This window comes from Pseudophryne corroboree, chromosome 7 (genome assembly GCF_028390025.1).
Source record: "Pseudophryne corroboree isolate aPseCor3 chromosome 7, aPseCor3.hap2, whole genome shotgun sequence".
Taxonomy (NCBI): Eukaryota; Metazoa; Chordata; class Amphibia; order Anura; family Myobatrachidae; genus Pseudophryne; species Pseudophryne corroboree.
The window spans coordinates 95,641,285-95,660,835 of record NC_086450.1 but is presented as its reverse complement, the minus strand read 5'-3'; the positions used below and the strand labels follow the sequence as shown (position 1 = coordinate 95,660,835).

Here is a 19,551-nt window from a genome sequence, read left to right as displayed (position 1 = left end):
GGACGAGGCAAGAGCAGGGTTAGAAAAAAGCAGGGTTAGAAGTACTAGAATACAGCAGGAATCCTGGGAGCACAGGCTAAAGCACCTACAACAGGGTTGTAACTTGAAGCACTGGCATCCCTGTCCTAAACCAGCCCCCTTTTATAGGAAGAAGTCTCCCTGGATTGGCTGGAAAACTAGGAACAGGAATTATGTCAGAAACTTGGTCTCCAACATGGCGGCGCCCAGTAATGCAGACCTTTTCTGACAACATGCTGCTCACTGCCCCTGGTCTCCTAGGCAAAGGCTTGGCGAGAGCGAGCTGCTGCAGCGGCATTCCGCCGCCACGAGCGGACCCCCTCAACGCCATTACCGCTGCCTGTACCCTTGAACCCAGCGCCGCAGCCCTCCACCGCCGCTGCCCGGACGCCCGTGAAGCCCGCCCCGCGGCCCCAGCGTTCCGGTAAGACCCCGGACGCTGACACTGTGTGGCTAACGCTAGGCGTGGCTAGGACCTTTCATTGGGTTAGCAGCAGGTCTATCACACCCAGTCCACAGCTGATTGGGCGAGAAACGTCCTCCCACACAGGTTGCATCCAATGGGAGGCTCTGCGCTTTGCTACTGTGTGCTCCAGAGCAGGATTAATAATGGGGCTGATGGAGCTGCAGCTCCAGGTCCACACCCCAAAATAAGCCCACTGCATCTGCAGCAACATACCCTCCTACAATTTACACATAAAAATCGGTACAAATCCGAAAAGGGGGTGTGACCACGGGTAAAGTGGTGTGGCCATGCCCCTTTTCCTATACTTTCAATGGAAGCTTGGAGAGCCAAAAATCGGTACAGACCATAAAAAATAGGTACTGTACCTGCCAAAAAGGTACAGTTTGAGGGTATGCCACTGCATCTGCAGCAAGTCTCTGACCTGTAGATAGGGGGGAAAAATCCTTTTGCTGCAGCGTCCTATGTGCTGCTGCCAGTCCGCCTGCCCCCTCCGGCATCAACAATCCCCACTCCCTAGCCGTGGTGCAGGTGGAACAAAAGCTGCTGCGGCCACCGGCATAGATGTGTATGAAAGCGGCGCAGCGGAAGGCTTTCATAGCCCTCCCTGCACTGCATACTCTCTGAGACCTGGAGCCTCCTCTGCGCGTGATGTCACAGAAGTGCCTCCCCGCCACAGCCGTGCCCAGATCCCCAGAGGCCCTGACTCCGCAACACAGCACCTGGCCTGCCGGCCTGGAAGCCCCGAGATGGCTAATGTAACGGATAGAGTGGGTGATATTGCGGAGTGTGTGGATGGTGAATCAATGTAAAAGGTGACAGTGCTGTGCAGTGCAGAAGGTGTGCAGTGTCACTGACACTGCACAGCACTCTCACCTTTTACATTGATTCAGCGAGTCAGTCAGTTCTGCCAGCCAGTCACTATTGTTAGCACCGGTGTCCCAACGCCCCGCATTACAGGGAAGTAGACGCACTAAATAAACTACAGCTCTCAGTAGCCCTTAGCGCCGAAGCATTCTGGCGCTAAGGCCTGCTGGGAGTTGTAGTTTATTGAGTGCATCTTCTTACCTGTAGTGCAGCGCGTTGGGACACCGGCGCTAACAATAGTGACTGGCTGCTTGGCTGCTGTGAGAGTCTCCGGGAGAGCCACTGCCAAAGGGAGGACAGCAGCTTAGCTGCTTCCAGGAGGAGAAGCAGGAGAAGCATTACCCGCCCATCCCCCACTCGCAGTACCTCCGGGCCCCATCAGCGGCACCCCCAACCCCCCTCCACCACCTGCGGTGGCTCCGGACCCCCTCCCCCACGCGCAGAACCCCCGCACCCAACCCTCCCCCACCTGCAGCACCCATGCTCCCGCCCCTCCCCCACCCGTGGTACCAGCCCCTCCCCAACCCGAGGCACCCCCACAACCACCCCTCTCCCACCTGCGGGACCCCCTCCACCATCCGCGTCTCCCCCGCACCCGCCACTCCCCCAACCACAGCACCTACTAGGTGATTCATCAGTCCCTGCGGGCGCTAGTTACACCATTGCAAGGGGCTACGATCCCTTAACTATTGCACGCCCTTTGTCTTTACAATATTTAACCACTCACACAATTATGATTGGAGGTAATACTCCATATAATAAAAATATTGCATGCCACAAGGGCGTACAAGTGTTAAGGGGGCGTAGTCCCTTTTGACGGTGTGAAGAGCACCCGTAGGGTGCGATGAATCACCTAGTAATAATAATACATACTGAACAGACTTACAATCACACAGTACCAGAGAGCATTGTGCACAAATTGTTATATTCCTCCTACACTTCATCTTCAGCACAGATATATTATATAAACTATCCACACAAGTAAAAGAACGGAAGAAATGTTGTTTTGATGAATGTTGCAAGCAAGATAGACCATCTGGTGGACATCAGTATGTGGTGTCATTATAAGACCATAACAAATGAGGGTTCATAAGATTTGTACATTCAGGGCCTAAAGGCCCATACACACTTGCTGATAAAATGAGCGACGTCGCTCATTTTACCCCTCCTTGAGCGACGTCGCTCATTTTATCAGCAAGTGTATATGCCGCCAGCGATGACCGATGCGCGGTCCTGCGGGTCGGCAACGATCGTCGCTGTCGCCAGTGTATGCATGCAGGATCTGGACTGTTGTCCACGACCTGCATGCAGGGCTGGCGAAGGCGTGACGTCACTGAGCGATCATATCGCTCAGTGTGTACAGTCGGCCGCCGGCCGGCCCGGGAGGGGAAACAGAGCGACATCGTCTAATGTGTACGGACCTTTAGTCAGATGTGGTTGGAGTGAGCTTTGCTGCTGCGTCCTGTGATATGGTAATGCAGCATAAGTAGCCGACTCCTGCATGCATTAGTGATGTGTCCAGGGACGCAGCATTGGGTCACCTGCGACACCATCGACCGGCTTGCGTGACCCCAGCTAGCCGCTACAGCTCCGATCAAGAGCCCAGGAAATCTCTGTCTTTCCTGACGGAGATCCTGGCCTCGGCACTCCCATAAGATGTGACATGCCTCCGTTTTGGGAAGCTGAGCCCTTCGCCGTCCCCAAACAACTGCAGACTGTCAATCTCTTGATGTCTGTAGTAGTAAGTCCAACGCAAGACCCATACTTCACATATGCAGCCCAGGTCAGGTGCATGAGCAAAGTACCGAACATCAGTACTGTGCACTATGGGCTTAATTAAGATGTGCTTGGAGTTGCTACCACTGTTACTTCCTTGGAAGCAGCAGTGATTGTGCTGTATGGCAATGCAGCAGGAGACGTCTATTACAAGCTGTAGTGATCCGACCTGCGTTGCATTGGATCACTGGACTCAGCAACGGGCAGCTTGTGGCACCTACGCAAGCCACCCATTGCAGAGGCCAGGAAATCTCTGTGTAACCATGGAGATCCATGGCCTCTTCCTACCCCTCAAATGGCAGCAACACACCTCCATTTGAAGAAACGGAGGCCGTCGCCACCCCTTCCTCGCCCCCAAACAGCATCAGTCAATCACTGACAGTCTAATACCGGACTGCGTCCTGCGTCACAGGACATGTTCGCACATGTGCAGAACGGGATCAGTATTTAAAAAAACGACAGTTGGATCCCAACCTCCGGTATGCCAGTAGCGGGGCGAACGCTAGAAAGCCACTTGTGGGCTGCGATCGCCGTGGACAACCTTTAAGGGAGAAAAGGTTGTGGCTCCAGGATTCCGGCTAGCGGTATTGTAACCGCATCCCGTGCAGAACGGATCCTGCGCATGCACAAAGTACTTTGTGGTGTAGGGCGTACCTCCGTACACATCTGAATCATGTGCCTCAGATTCTCCGGGATCGGCCCCAATTAGGTCACCCAATCAGAACTGCATCATGTAGCCATCATGTATGTATGACCACATCCAGCACATAGCTGATAATTTGCCAGTCCCGGACTGTAGCCTGTAGGGTCAGGTTATCATAAACAGAATTGGTCTAGCTGGCTGTATGCTTGTTGTAATCAAAATGTTTTATGCTTTTTGTGCATTGCAATTAATAATGGCTGACCGCGGGGCATAAACAAAGCAATAGGCCGACTCCTCCAATTACCACGGGGAGGAAATTAACACCAAACACTGTTATTTTTTTATCTTTTTAAATCACTTTCTGGTATTCCCTTAATTGTTGATCCATAATAATCCTTAGTCAAGTCATTTATATATTTCTATTTTTTTAAAAACAGCGACTACATGTTGGTTATGGATTTCACAATGGATTAACATTCCATAAAATATTTTCAGAATTGATTTTGCTTTTAGAAGTGTAATCTCTCTTATAAGTGTATTTTTCCTTATAGATGAGAGAGTAATTCTGCAGTGCAAAAATAATTATTCACAGCACATCACATATTTTTATGCTAAATTAATCCATCACATCAAGGCTCCTGTAGACTATGAGTTTTAAATTAATTGTTGATCAGTGCTTTGCATGCCTCGCGGGCAAATATGTCCGAACTGCTGACCTATGACATGTCACGTTGTGCTATTTTTCACACATTTTGTTATATGTTCATTTTCTATTGTTATGATTGTAATTAGATACATTTATTCCCCCCCCCCCCCCCATTTTTCCAAATCATCAGGCGTAAAGTTTTCCAGTCTTGTTCTGAGAGTATCTGCCGTCTAAGGGGGAGATGTATCAAAGTTTGGAGAGTGGTAAAGTGGAAAGAGATAAAATACCAACCAATCCGTTCTTAACTGTCATTTCTCAAACACAGCATGTAACATGCCACTTAAAAGCTGATTGTCTTGTACTCTTATCTCTCTCCACTTTATTTCTCTCCAAGATTTGATACACCCTATGGCCCTTATTCCGAGTTGATCGCTCGCTAGCTATTTTTTGCAGAGCAGCGATCAGATAGTCGCCGCCCATGGGGGAGTGTATTTTTGCTTTGCAAGTGTTCGATCGCATGTGCAGCCGAGCGGGACGAAAAAGTTTTTTGCAGTTTCTGAGTAGGTCTGAACTTACTCAGCCCTTGCGATCACTTCAGTCTGTCCGGTCCCGGAATTGATGTCAGTCACCCGCCCTGCAAATGCCTGGGCACGCCTGCGTTTTCCCTACCACTTCCAGAAAACGGTCAGTTGACACCAATAAACGCCTTCTTCCTGTCATCTCCTTGCGATCGGTTGTGCGAATGGATTAGTCGCTAGAAGCATTGCACAGCAACAATGCTGTTTGTACCCGTAGGATGCGCGTGCGCATTGCGGTGCATACGCATGCGCAGTAGTAACCTGATTGCTGCGGTGCGAAAAACAGCAGCGAGCGATCAACTCGGAATGAGGGCATATGTTATTTAAATGGGATGTAGTTATGTGACCTGACCGCCGATCACAACAACTCCCCTTACATCCCGCCTCCTGAGAATCCCGACAGTCGGTAGGTCACGCATACCCACCCTATTCAAACAACGTAACAGTAACGGTCTAGCAGGTAAAAGGTGTGCACAATCATTGCATGCTATACTGCACAACTTTCCACGTGAAACGTGATAACATACTGTATATGAACTGTATGCAATATCTTATAGCGGGTGTGTGTTAACCAGTGCTCATCTCCTAATAAAGCTTTAAGGTGCCAGTTTATTAAACAGTAGACAGAGAAGTACATTCTCTTTGTTGCGGCATTCTTAAGTCTACTGTTTAATTACATGTTCTTGACTCTCGGGGAGCACCACCAAAGCAGTTATTATACAAAGCTTATTAGTAGCAACACTATAGGCATGTTGGTCCAACTATTGTTTGATATATGACTGGTTATACAGAAAAGGTCAGTGCGGGATCCCACCAGTTTCTAGGTACCAGTTTATACCTAGAGAATTAGTTCTCAAAAGTATGATTATTCACTATAGACAGCACTTTGCTACACGGTGAACGAGGAAATGTTTCCATTATAATTCAGTGACACTTTCATCAAATTGGATGGAACACTAATCAACCCACACCTCCCGTAAACCTAGTAGGATCTGTTCAGGTGCCCCAGTGGTGGTTTGCAGACAGGTCACCTGACTGGACAGCGGCTCTGCTGCTCTGGGCTTGCTACCGCGATTGGAACTCTCAGCTCAGCTCCGATCAGGCAGCTCATACAGCTGGGACCCAGCAGCAGTGGAAGTGGGAAGGGAGCAGTCAGTGCAGGCAGCAATAAAAATTGCCACGGAAGGAGGACTGCTGCACATGACTAGTCGCAGTAGCTCCTCCTTCTATGGACCTGTCTGCCAGCCATGATGGCTGTGTATGTGATGCAGGATAGTTGTCTACTCTCCCGGGAGCTGTGTATGGGATGCAAGAGGGTCGTTTACTCTCCCAGGAACTCTAGACGGAATACAGGAGGATAGTCTACTCTCCTGGGAGCTGTGTACGGGATACAGGATGGTAGCCTACTCTCCCGGGAGCAGTGTATGGGATGCAAGAGGGTCGTCTACCCTTCCATGAACCTTAGACGGAATACAGGAGGATAGTCTACTCTCCTGGGAGCTGTGTACAGGATACAGGAGGGTAGTCTACTCTCCTGGGAGCAGTGTACAGGATACAGGAGGGTAGTCTACTCTCTTGGGAGCAGTGTACGGGATACAGGATGGTAGCCTACTCTCTCGGGAGCTGTGTACGGGATGCGGAAAGATTGTCTACTCTCCCAGGAGTGATGTGCAGGATGCAAGAGGGTCATCTACACTTTCAGGAGCCATGGACTTGATGTGGGAGGAATGTCTACATTCCTGGGAGTCGAGCAAATTCACCACAATTATTGAGTCTCCTGGATATTCCTGGAGAGTAGGCACGTATGTTATGGTCTGATCACTCAGACAAACCTATTTTTTTATTTTATTTTTTTTGGTCACAACGCTTTGAACACAACATTTTCTGACCCATAATACCTATGCAGTGGTCTATAATGGTGTCTAATCCCCTTCCCATAACAGTTACAAAGATAATGTGGAAAGACCAGGGGGAATTTTTGCTGCAGTTTACTGTGGGATTGATCCTCTAGATTTACTAAGGTCATAAGGTTTTTCCCATTAAAACCCCAGATTTACTAAGTGGTGGGTTATGAATCTGCTAGCAAATCTGCTGAAAAAAATTAAACTCTGACAGGCAAAATAGCTCAAAAATGTTTGAGCTAGACGATCAATCAGAAGGGGAGGAATCACAATGCAGTTACTGTATAATGGGGTTCACTACGGCTGGCCGGCGGTCGGGCTCCCGGCGACCAGCATACCGGCGCCGGGAGCCCGACCGCCGGTTTACCGACAGTGTGGCGAGCGCAAATGAGCCCCTTGCGGGCTCGCTGCGCTCGCCACGCTACGGGCACGGTGGCGCGCTACGTGCGCCACACTATTTTGTTCTCCCTCTATGGGGGTCGTGGACCCCCACGAGGGAAAATAAGTGTCGGTATGCCGGCTGTCGGGCTCCCGGCGCCGATATACTGAGCGCCGGGAGCCCGACCGCCGGCATACAGAAGACCACCCGTATAATGAGTTCAGTCACTATATATTGAATAAAGAAACATAACATTGATAATTCGCTTCTGGGTAAATACTATATTATTAATATATGTGTGGTAACATTATTTAATTTTATTAGGAGAGCATTCTTAATTATAGTAAAGGGGCAATACTAATTGTTAATGTGTGAGAGACACAGGGGCATGAGGTTAGAGAAACACAGGTGAGGGCATGAGGGTAGGGAGATACACATATAGAAAGGCATGAGGCTGGAGATACACAGAGGGGGATGAGGCTGGAGAGACACAGAAGAATGCATGAGGCTGAAAAGACACAGGGGAGGGCATGAGGCTGGACATAACACAGGGGCAGGAGGCTGGTGAGACATGGCAATGCATGAGGCTGGACATAACACAGGGGCAGGAGGCTGGTGAGACACAGGGAAGTGCATTAGGCTGGTGAGACACAGGGGAGTGCATTAGGCTGGAGAGACACGGAAGGGCATGAATCTGGAGAGACACAGGTGAGGGCATGAGGCTAAAAAGACACAGGGGAGGGCATGAGACTGGAGATACACAGGAGTGCATGAGGCTGGAGAGACACAGAAGTGCATTAGGCTGGAGAGACACGGGAGGGCATGAATCTGGAGAGACACGGGAGGGCATGAGGCTGGAGAGACACAGGGAAGGGCATGAGGCTGGAGAGACAAAGGGGAGGGCATGAGGCTGGAAAGACAAAGGGGAGGGCATGAGGCTGGAGAGACACGGGAGGGCATGAGACTGGAGATACACAGGGGCATGAGGCTGGAGGTGCACAGAGGGGCATGAGGCTGGAGAGACAAAGGGGAGGGCATGAGGCTGGAGAGACACAGGAGTGCATGAGGCTGGAGAGACACGGAAGTGCATTAGGCTGGAGAGACACGGGAGGGCATGAATCTGGAGAGACACGGGAGGGCATGAATCTGGAGAGACACGGGAGGGCATGAGGCTGGAGAGACACAGGGGAGGGCATGAGGCTGGAGAGACAAAGGGGAGGGCATGAGGCTGGAAAGACAAAGGGGAGGGCATGAGGCTGGAGAGACACAGGGGAGGGCATGAGGCTGGAGAGACACGGGAGGGCATGAGACTGGAGATACACAGGGGCATGAGGCTGGAGGTGCACAGAGGGGCATGAGGCTGGAGAGACAAAGGGGAGGGCATGAGGCTGGAGAGACACAGGAGTGCATGAGGCTGGAGAGACACGGAAGTGCATTAGGCTGGAGAGACACGGGAGGGCATGAATCTGGAGAGACACAGGAGGGCATGAATCTGGAGAGACACGGGAGGGCATGAGGCTGGAGAGACACGGGAGGGCATGAATCTGGAGAGACACGGGAGGGCATGAGGCTGGAGAGACACGGGAGGGCATGAGGCTGGAGAGACAAAGGGGAGAGCATGATGCTGGAGAGACACAGGGGAGGACATGAGGCTGGAGAGACACAGGGGAGGACATGAGGCTGGAGAGACATGGGGAAACATGATGCTTGTGAGTACAATGAGGGATGGGGCTGGAGAGATGAGGCTATATGGCTGCCACAGTAAATAGCGACCTAGCGAGTGATGGGTCAAAAATACTGGTTGTTAATATATTTACCCTAAATAACTCCACAAAAGTTGTCCCTCTTAGTATTGTGACCTAATTTTAACCCTAAAAGTCACAAAAAATTAGGTTGAACTCTTGAACTGTTGGCTGATTCAGAGATGTATACAGGGCCCATACTACGCACATGCAGATCGGGTCCTGTGTCATCAGACAGGCTGCAGCCATGTGGGTTTGGGCGGTGACAGAGAGTGTTCTTGAAAACTAAGGTATGACTAGGCTGGTGTCTGCGTTTTCCTACCCTGCATCACTGGCACCGGCTGTGTGAAAAGAGTGACCAAATGGTTACTCAGATGGGCGATGTTTTTGCAGAGTGATATGATGCTGCATCTTTGGACGCAGCAGCAGATCACAGAAGTCGTCTCCTGCAGCATTAGCATATTATGGCACAGCAGCTGCGTCCGAAGATGCAGCTGCTGAGCGATCTACTTCTATAGTTTTTTTGTATCTCAGAAGGACAGTCTCTATCCATTTACATAACTTTCTCACCATTTACATAACTTTTCATGAAATAACCAACCAGACAGAACAACATACACTATTGACATCCAGTAATATTTGAAGAGACAACTGTTGTGTCTATTAGCTGGTATTTTGCGTTATTATCAATGGCGAAGCTGAAGTGATACATCCTGATTCATTATTGTAATTACTATGTTCAAATGCATTTCACATGCAGCTAATGATATTCCCATCCAAGTGCTATGTAGGTCTAGTAAAACAGACAGGAATTATTTGTCATGGAAACAACTATTTCCAATATCTTGTCTAGTTTTTCCATACAGCTCTGCAATCCATTCTATGTACCCAGTGTGTTTATGTCTTACATTGTGCCATCTCTTTAAATAGAATGTTTATGAGAAATAAAAGGGGACATTTTCTTGTTTCCAAATTAAAACAGTTTATCTTTATTCCAGGATAGTAAATGGAAAATGTACATGGAGTTGGATGGAGATGAAATTGCTATAACATACATCAAGGATGTGACATTCAGCAGAAATCAGCCGGATGCCGAGGTTCTGAGGATGTCCAAAGTAAGTCATAGGGATACTATAGAGTTGTGTAGTACTGAATAACTGGCAGCGTCATGTGTAATTAACCCCATCATGTTTCACATTGTTATTTCAAAATCCTTAAAATATTGGAGGTAATTCAGATCTGAATGCAGCAGCAAATTTGTTAGCTAATGGGCAAAACCATGTGTACTGCAGGTGTGGCAGATGTAACATGTGCAGAGAGAGTTAGATTTGGGTGGGTTATATTGTTTCTGTGCAGGGTAAATACTGGCTGCTTTATTTTTACACTGCAATATAGACTTCGGTTTGAACACACCCCACCCAAATCTAACTCTCTCTGCACATGTTGTATCTTCTCCCCCCCGCAGTACACATGGGCCCTCATTCCGAGTCGTTCGCTCGGTATTTTTCATCGCATCGCAATGAAAATCCGCTTAGTACGCATGCGCAATATTCGCACTGCGACTGCGCCAAGTAATTTAACAATGAAGATAGTATTTTTACTCACGGCTTTTTCATCGCTCCGGCGATCGTAATGTGATTGACAGGAAATGGGTGTTACTGGGCGGAAACACGGCGTTTTATGGGCGTGTGGATGAAAACGCTACCGTTTCCGGAAAAAACGCAGGAGTGGCTGGAGAAACGGGGGAGTGTCTGGGCGAACGCTGGGTGTGTTTGTGACGTCAAACCAGGAACGACAAGCACTGAACTGATCGCACAGGCAGAGTAAGGTTGAAGTTACTCAGAAACTGCAAAGTAGTGTGTAATCGCAATATTGCGAATACATCGGTCGCAATTTTAAGAAGCTAAGATTCACTCCCAGTAGGCGTAGGCTTAGCGTGTGTAACTCTGCTAAATTCGCCTTGCGACCGATCAACTCGGAATGAGGGCCATGGTTTTGCCCATTAGCTAACAAACTTGCTGCTGCAATCAGATCTGAGTTAGGCCAATTGGGGGTCATTCCGAGTTGATCGCTCGCTAGCAGTTTTTAGCAGCCGTGCAAACGCATTGTCGCCGCCCACTGGGGAGTGTATTTTCGCTTTACAGAAGTACGAACACTTGTGCAGCAGAGCGCCTGCAAAATCTTTTTGTGCAAAACAAGACCAGCCCTGTAGTTACTCTCTGTGTACGTTGATTCTAACGACGGAGGGACGGCTTTTGACGTCACATACCCGCCCAGCGAACGCCCAACTATGCCTGCGTTTTTTCAGCCACGCCTGGGTTTTTGTAAGCACTCCCTGAAAACGCCCAGTTGACATCCAGAAACGCCCACTTTATGTCAGTCTTCCCGCGTTCGGCCGTGCGACTGGAATGTTCGTTACACTCTGTGCAAACCCACGATGCTTATTGTACCCGTACGACGCGCCTGCGCATTGTGGTGCATACGCATGCGCAGAAATGCAGATTTTTAGCCTGATCGCTGCGCTGCGAACAACAGCAGCTAGCGATCAACTCGGAATGACCCCCATTGTACGATGTACCAATAGGTGTTAAATTATACAATGTTAAAAAGTAAGTTTCATTTGATGTATATATCACTCACACACACACATATACATTTCAGAAGCATTATGGCAGTTGCCACTCAGGAACGATATATGTATATATAATAGCAGGGATGGACTGGCCCACAGGGGCACAGAGGAAACTCCCTGTGGGCCCCACTGCCTGGGGGCCCACCTTCTTCTCTAGGTACCAGGTTCTAGACCAGGCATGTCGAAACTGCGGCCCTCCAGCTGTTGTGAAACTACATATCCCAGCATGCCCTGACACAGTTTTGCTGTCAGAGAATGCTAAAGCTGTGTCAGTGCATGCTGGGATGTGTAGTTTCTCAACAGCTGGAGGGCCGCAGTTTGGACATGCTGTTCTAGACTATGCACTTTAATTATACATTATACATACAGTATGTTACATTATACTGCACAGGACTATGGTGTATTTTCTACAGTGCATTGCTGTTATTAATCTGGTACATTATCATGCATGCACTAGCAATATTTACTATATATATCAAGGGGCCCAGACCATGAACGGTTCTGGTATGAATGGTCGACCATGTTATGGTTGATAGTCATTAGGTCGACCACTATTGGTCGACATGGACAAAAAGTAAAAAAAAAAACTCATGTCGACCTTTTCATGTGTCGACCTTTCATGTGTCGACCATTTTCATGTGTCGCCCATGTGTCCATGTCGCCCATGTCAATGTCGACCAATAGTGGTCAACCTAATGATTGTTGACCATAACATCGTCGACCATCCAAACGGATACCACCATGAACTCTCTAATGGTTAGCCAAGCCTCTGTGGTGGCTGGCAACACCCCCTGTGAAGACTGGCCACACCCCTAAACATGTGCCCCTACCACTGCAATTCCCTGATGGGCCCTTCTGTATAATAGTTCTTCCAATGTGTGATAATAAATATTGTCTTCATTTCGGATCAGCTTTCTGTTAGAGCACATTATAGACCCTGCACATAATGGGACAGATGTATTAACCTGGAGAAGGCATAAGGAAGTGATAAACCAGTGATATGTGCAAGGTGATAAAGGCACCAGCCAATCAGCTACAATATGTAAATTAACAGTTAGGATCTGATTGGCTGGTGCCTTTATCACCTTGTACATATCACTGGTTTATCACTTCCTTATGCCTTCTCCAGGTTAATACATCTGCCCCTCTATTTTATTGTTTGAATTTGCTGAAAACATTTGTGCAGTAAAAACAATGCTGTTCTGTTCAGACAGTAATGCTCGGTTGTTATTTTCCAAGCACATTTTATTGTGGGGTCTGCAGTTTGCAGATATACTGTATGCTGGTCTTAGCAAACTATCTGGTCTTAGCTCTTATTTTCTAAGGTGTGCTGGACAAATGACAGACATGGGGCAGATGTACTAAGCTTTGGAGGGTGATAAAGTGGAGAGAGAGAAAGTACCAGCCAATCAGCTCCTAACTGTCATTTTTCAAACACAGCCTGTAACATGACAGTTAGGAGCTGATTGGCTGGTATTTTATCTCTCTCCACTTTATCACTCTCCGAGGCTTAGTACATCTCCCCCCTATAATCTGGTTTACTTAGAGTTAGATTATAGTGGGCCTGGTTAAGAGACTGATGTAAACGCAATGTTTCCGCACATCTCCAATGATTTCTGACCTACGAAGGCACATGATCAGCACATGTGCAGGTTTCTGGATGCGACGACGGCCGCAGTGTCCTGTAAGCCGCATGATACGCATGCTGCAGCCACTTAGTGGTGTGGACAGGGCGGCAACGGGCAGCTCTCTCAGAAGCGAGGACATTTCAGTCTCTTCTTCACGGCGAGTCCGCATCTTCTGACTCAGCTTTACTGGCCCCGATACAGTAAATTTCCCGGTCATCCTGAGTAACCAGAGGGTCTTCAGATGCAGCAGCGGATCACAGAAGCCGACAGATGGCGCCTCCTCCTTCTGCGGCAGTTACATAGTTTAGCATTTCTGTTGAGTACAAAGATGCAGCGACTGTACTACTGAGTCCATCTCGGGACTAGCCCCATTGTTTGCAAGTGATTGACTGCTATGAGCTGTACAGTGTTTTGGGGGTCATTCCGAGTTGTTCGCTCGTTATTTTTTTCTAGCAACGGAGCGATTAGTCGCTAATGCGCATGCGCAATGTCCGCAGTGCGACTGCGCCAAGTAAATTTGCTATGCAGTTAGGTATTTTACTCACGGCATTACGAGGTTTTTTCTTTGTTCTGCTGATCGTAATGTGATTGACAGGAAGTGGGTGTTTCTGGGCGGAAACTGGCCGTTTTATGGGTGTGTGCGAAAAAACGCTACCGTTTCTGGGAAAAACGCGGGAGTGGCTGGAGAAACGGAGGAGTGTATGGGCGAACGCTGGGTGTGTTTGTGACGTCAAACCAGGAACGACAAGCACTGAACTGATCGCAGATGCCGAGTAAGTTTGGAGCTACTCAGAAACTGCTAAGAAGTGTCTATTCGCAATTTTGCTAATCTTTCGTTCGCAATTTTGATAAGCTAAGATTCACTCCCAGTAGGCGGCGACTTAGCGTGTGCAAAGTTGCTAAAAGCAGCTTGCGAGCGAACAACTCGGAATGAGGGCCATTGTATGATGCACAAGACAAACAACTGCTGTGCAGTACGTATGCACTGACTAGAACTCACACGTAATCAACCGATTATAAATAAAACTGCAGGAGCCTTTTTTTGTAGCTAACTGAATATTTGGTTCTTCATTCCAGCCGCCATTTGTAATGGAGAAGTGGATTGTGGGAATAACAGACAATGAGTCAGTAGAGTGCATTGTGACCTATGAGGTAAGCTACTCACATACCATCACTAAGGGGCCTATGTATGTAGTGTGTGTGAAAAGGTTAATGCACACGTTTTAAAGGGGTGCACACTTTTATTTTTTTGCAAATCATTATTCCATATCTATTACAAGGTTGCAAGTTTCAAAAGCTGTTATTTACTTTGTATTGCAATGTCAGAGGCCCCTTCGTTATACCATGGGAATGTGTACTTGTTATAATTAATACAGTATATGTCATTTACATTGTGCATATTTAAAAAGAAAAAAAGTCTGTTTGGTATGTGTGAAAGAACTGTGAGAAGCTGAAAGACTATTGAAGTATTCTGTACGTCTGCAGCAATGTGTACAGCCCTGTTTATTGTTACACTGCTCATTATTTTTGTTAGGAAATCTCTATATCACATTCAGTGGGAACCGCACACCCAGATTATTATACAATGTGTCCCCTTACATCTTTTCTCCGTGCGCTACAAGCCGCGTTAAACATAAGGGGCGAGTGCTGTGTGACTCTGTAGCGCCGAGCGTCTTTTTTTGTGTATTTTCTTTCGCAAATACGTATTAGTTGCAAAATAATGTAATAGGACACACAAGCAGCTTCTGCTGATTAAAATGATATGATGCAGTATGCCTATATCCTGTAACTGCGACTATATTTGCATACAGAATGCTATGCTACAGTGTTTTCATGGAAAACACTGTAACGTGGTATTTCGGATGCAGATGCAGCTGCAATTACAAACAGAATATAGGCATGGCACATATCATTTTAATCAGCAGAAGCTGCTCGTGTGTCCTATTACATTACTTTGAGTATTTGTGCGGGAAAAAAAAGCATAAAAAAATGCTCTGTGCTACCGAGTCCTGTCAGGCATGGCGTAACTCCAAGGGCTATTTAACATGACTGCAGCAAGGATATAAGAGGACACATCTGTATCATCTCCCCTGTAATGTAATCATTGTTGTGTTCCATTGCAGGAAAATGTCTTCCAGCGATGGCTGTCTGCACACACACCAGGCTATGCCATTCCAGATAATCTGCATATTTTTGTACAGTACAGGCTTACACTCTGTACACGAGCAGGGCCCTCTTCCCTTGTGTGCTTTTTCTTCCCTCACTTATACCATCATCTCCTGCCCACTGCCAATAACAGCATCAAACCCTTGAGTTTGGCCGCCTGGCTGCTTATTCCAGTATTATGACTGTTGCTGTAATAATGGTATAAACAATATCCTTGTTCTGCAGTGTTTTCTACTGTAAGTCACTAAATTATTGTTTTGCTTATTCTGTTTCTGTTTGGTATCCGGATGATAGAGTCACATTGTCTAGGTAGACTGTCAATTGGTCGACACCATATGCTCGACATGCATACGTTCGACAGGTACAAAAGGTGGACAGATGAAAGGAAAGACCGTGTTTAAGGTCAACAGGTACAAAAGGTCGACATGACAATGGTCGGCACACAAATGGTTGACATGTATTTTTGCAGGTTTTCCCAACATTTACTTGATTTACTATCCATGTGGACTATAACTGGGAATAGTAACCTGTGGTGAGTAGCGGAGCAAGCCACCTCGCCCGAAGCGAGACGAGTGAAGCAAGACCACAAGGATATATATGTGGTGGTTACATACAAGATTTGACCTTAAAAAAAAGAAAAGAAAAAAAAGTGTCGAGTCGACGTTTTGAACCTGTTGTCATTTTGTGCTTCTCAACCTTAACCTCTGTTGACCATTTATTTGTTGACCTTTGTACCCATCGACCTAATGCATTGACGACTATATGGTGTGGACCTGTTGACTGTCTACCTAGACACTGTAGATCTTCTATACCACACCCTTCCTGTTTATGTACTTGGTAAGGTGCTGCAGGCCCCTTGTGGCAGCATATAAATAAAGGATAATAAGAATCCTGCTTCTTCTGAATCTGTGTAACATAACTGAATGACACAGTATACTATTATTATAGTGAGGTAACATGAGAGGCGTCTAATGAGTGATCTTCCCCTTTAAGCTTTTGTGCACGCTTCCATAATACAGGCACTGTACTCTGCCAGGCACTTAGGCAATAATCGGAAACCCCGTACTCTCAGTAGGACAGCCAGAGTGACGGGGAGGGACTGGAAGACTGCAGCCAGTTGGCCCAGTTTGTTCTTCCTAATAAAGATCACTCTAATTGTGTCTATGTATCTATTTTGTTTTTGCTGTTGTTTTGCTTAATTCGCATGTGGAATGTTTATTGAGCTCTATTTTTTTAATTACTTGGTTATTTTTCTTTTAATAGAGTGATGTCAGAATGCCTAAATTGACAAAACACATTCATAAAATTCACTGGAACAAGAAAAAGGAAGACGCGGTGAAATCCGTCCAACTCGCAATAAGGCAGATAAACTCGGAGAACAAGCTTAGCAACGATTCCAGTAAGAGTCTCCCATTGCAGAGCAAAACACGTATCATTATATCAGCTGATGCTAGTGGTGATAAGAGCTTATAATGATGGTGGTAGAATTGCTGCTTCCTGGAGCGGGTACCTGATTACATGCAGGGTGCTAAATGCGTGGGATTTGTTTCTTCTGCTCAAGACCAGCTACCAATTCCGGAGCCTGCTTTCTCCCAATGGAAGGGCAGTCATCCATGTTTACCATGCTCGAGAAAGGACATTCAAGTTGGTGATATGACTTTCAATGGTAGCGTTTTGTTACACTCAATGTCTTCCATAAATATACCCTGAGCTTTAAATTGGAAACAGTTGGTAAAGCTCTATGTCTGTTACCATAAACCGGCCACTCTTCAGGAGGGCCGCAGCCTTGCTGGGCTGAATAACGGTTACATCTAAAGCCCTTACAGCCTCATGAAGTTAGAGAGTGCACTAGGCTGCGCAGCACGGTTGCCCACATGGCTGAGAGGACACCTGCTCTGAACCGGTAGACGGTGGACTTGTTCAGGTATCTTCTCACCAGCCACACAGTCAAAAATCTAAGCACCACAGCTTCAAACCTTGAAACTCGTGGCCCCATCTAACGAGTCTTATTACCAGCGGCATATTTCGTTTAGTATCGCAGTGATAGTAACAGATGTGCAGTTGCTATTCAATATTACTTAGCTCTCCAACGAGGTCCCACAACGTCGTCCTCCGCGGCGGCATCTTGTCACTGTTGTTGCCAGCGACGGGTTGCTTAGCCATGCGCGGTGGCTAGTCTGTACGTTCGCATGACTCCTTGATATGCAGTGCTAGGAGCGGTTGAGCACCAAAAAAAACCAGTTCACTGATCAGATAAAGTGAAACGAAACCTAGAAGCGTAAAAGGATATTAAAATGTGACATCAATTCACATATGTGACAGTAATAAATGGGCATTTTGTACTAGCTTAAATCAGTGATAGAGTCCTGTCATACGCAGATTGGGAACTGTCTTATTGACCTGTTTTAAAATGGTTGTTACTGTGCCACATATGCTGGAAATATTCATAAATCTTAGATATATAGAAATGTTTTCTAATTATTGCAGTTATTTTAAAAAATGGATAAACCTGTAACGTTTCTGACATTAGTGCATTTTATTAGCTACTGATGTGGGATGGACTTTCATAAAAGTATGGAATCATGCAGGAAGAAACCTATGCACGAGTAAACAGCACAGATAAACATATCTTATGTCTTAAGGCCCGTACACACTGGTCGATATATCGGCCGTTCTCTTGAACGGCCGATATATCGCGGGACCGTCGGCCAGTGTGTACGGCCGATACGTCTGTGAACTCCGTCGTTCACAGACGTATCGCGTCGGCCGCGCAGCACAGCCGACGGCCAATATATCTACCGATATATTGGCGCGTCGCTGTGTGTGTACGGGGCGGTCGGCCGACCGCCCGTACACATGCTGCAGCGACCGGCGGTGATTGACAGCTGAACTGGGCGGGCGTGTATACACGCCCTCCCAGTTCATGACGTCAGTCCCCGACGGATCGGGCAGTGTGTATGCACAGCACACTGCCCGATCCGTCCATAGATATATCTGCAGATCAATTGATCTGCAGATATGTCTATTAGTGTGTACCCACCTTTAGAACAAGTGGAGAAAAAGGGCGCCTATTAGTGTTTAAAATAATATATAAAGTGAACCAAGTGGTAATATATGGACATTACTTATCTGATGCAAACAATATCTTCGATCACATGACCAATGTACATATGTAAAAAGAAATAGAACAAAAATAGCATAGGGGGTCATTCCGAGTTGTTCGCTCGTTAGTTTTTTTTGCTACGGAGCGATTAGTCGCAAACTGCGCATGCGCAATGTTCGCAGTGCGCCTGCGCCAAGTAAATTAGCACAAAAGTTTGCTATTTTACTCACGACGTAACGAAGATTTCTCTAACGTCCTAGTGGATGCTGGGGACTCCGTAAGGACCATGGGAAATAGACGGGCTCTGCAGGAGACATGGGCACTTTAAGAAAGAATTTAGATTCTGGTGTGCTCTGGCTCCTCCCTCTATGTCCCTCCTCCAGACCTCAGTTTGAATCTGTGCCCGGACGAGCTGGGTGCTGTTCAGTGGGGTGGTATTCATGTGACCGGCGGTCTGTTGACCGACAGTCACATGACCTCCTCCACCATCCCGCCGGCTCAGTGTCCCGATGGTCAGCATGCCGACCAACAGGGACTATTTCCACTCGTGGGTGTCCACGACACCCATAGAGTGGGAATAGAACCCGTGGCGACCACAGGTCGCCACCGAGCCCGCAGCGTGGCGAGCGCAGCGAGCCCGCAAGGGGCTTGCTGCACTCACCCCTCCCCGCCGGGATCCCGGCGTCGGTATGCTGACCGGCGGTCAGGAGACCGCCAGTCAACCATACTACACCTGTTCAGTGAGCTCTCCTGAGCTTGCTGTAAGAAAGTATTTTGTTAGGTTTTTTATTTTCAGGGAGCTCTGCTGCACTCGCCCCTCCCCGCCGGGATCCCGGCGTCGGTATGCTGCCGGGATCCCGGCGTCGGTAAGCTGACCGGCGGTCAGGAGACCGCCAGTCAGCCATACTACACCCGTTCAGTGAGCTCTCCTGAGCTTGCTGTAAGAAAGTATTTTGTTAGGTTTTTTATTTTCAGGGAGCCCTGCTGGCAACAGACTCCCTGCATCGTG

General features: G+C 47.6%; 1 protein-coding gene and 1 long non-coding RNA gene across 3 annotated transcripts in view; one reads left to right on the top strand and one right to left on the bottom strand.

The window, feature by feature from the left end:
• LOC134944677 (uncharacterized) overlaps positions 1 to 19,551 on the bottom strand; it is an 84,588-nt gene that overhangs the window by 34,298 nt on the left and 30,739 nt on the right. The gene's annotated exons all lie outside the window — the stretch shown is intronic.
• Positions 1 to 19,551, top strand: part of MAP3K20 (mitogen-activated protein kinase kinase kinase 20) — a 323,212-nt gene that overhangs the window by 295,241 nt on the left and 8,420 nt on the right. For both annotated transcript variants that reach the window (XM_063933447.1, XM_063933448.1), the window contains exons 17-19: positions 10,012 to 10,128; positions 14,351 to 14,425; positions 16,703 to 16,838. In XM_063933447.1, the coding sequence (XP_063789517.1) occupies positions 10,012 to 10,128; positions 14,351 to 14,425; positions 16,703 to 16,838 (328 nt within the window). The remainder of the gene's footprint in view (positions 1 to 10,011; positions 10,129 to 14,350; positions 14,426 to 16,702; positions 16,839 to 19,551) is intronic.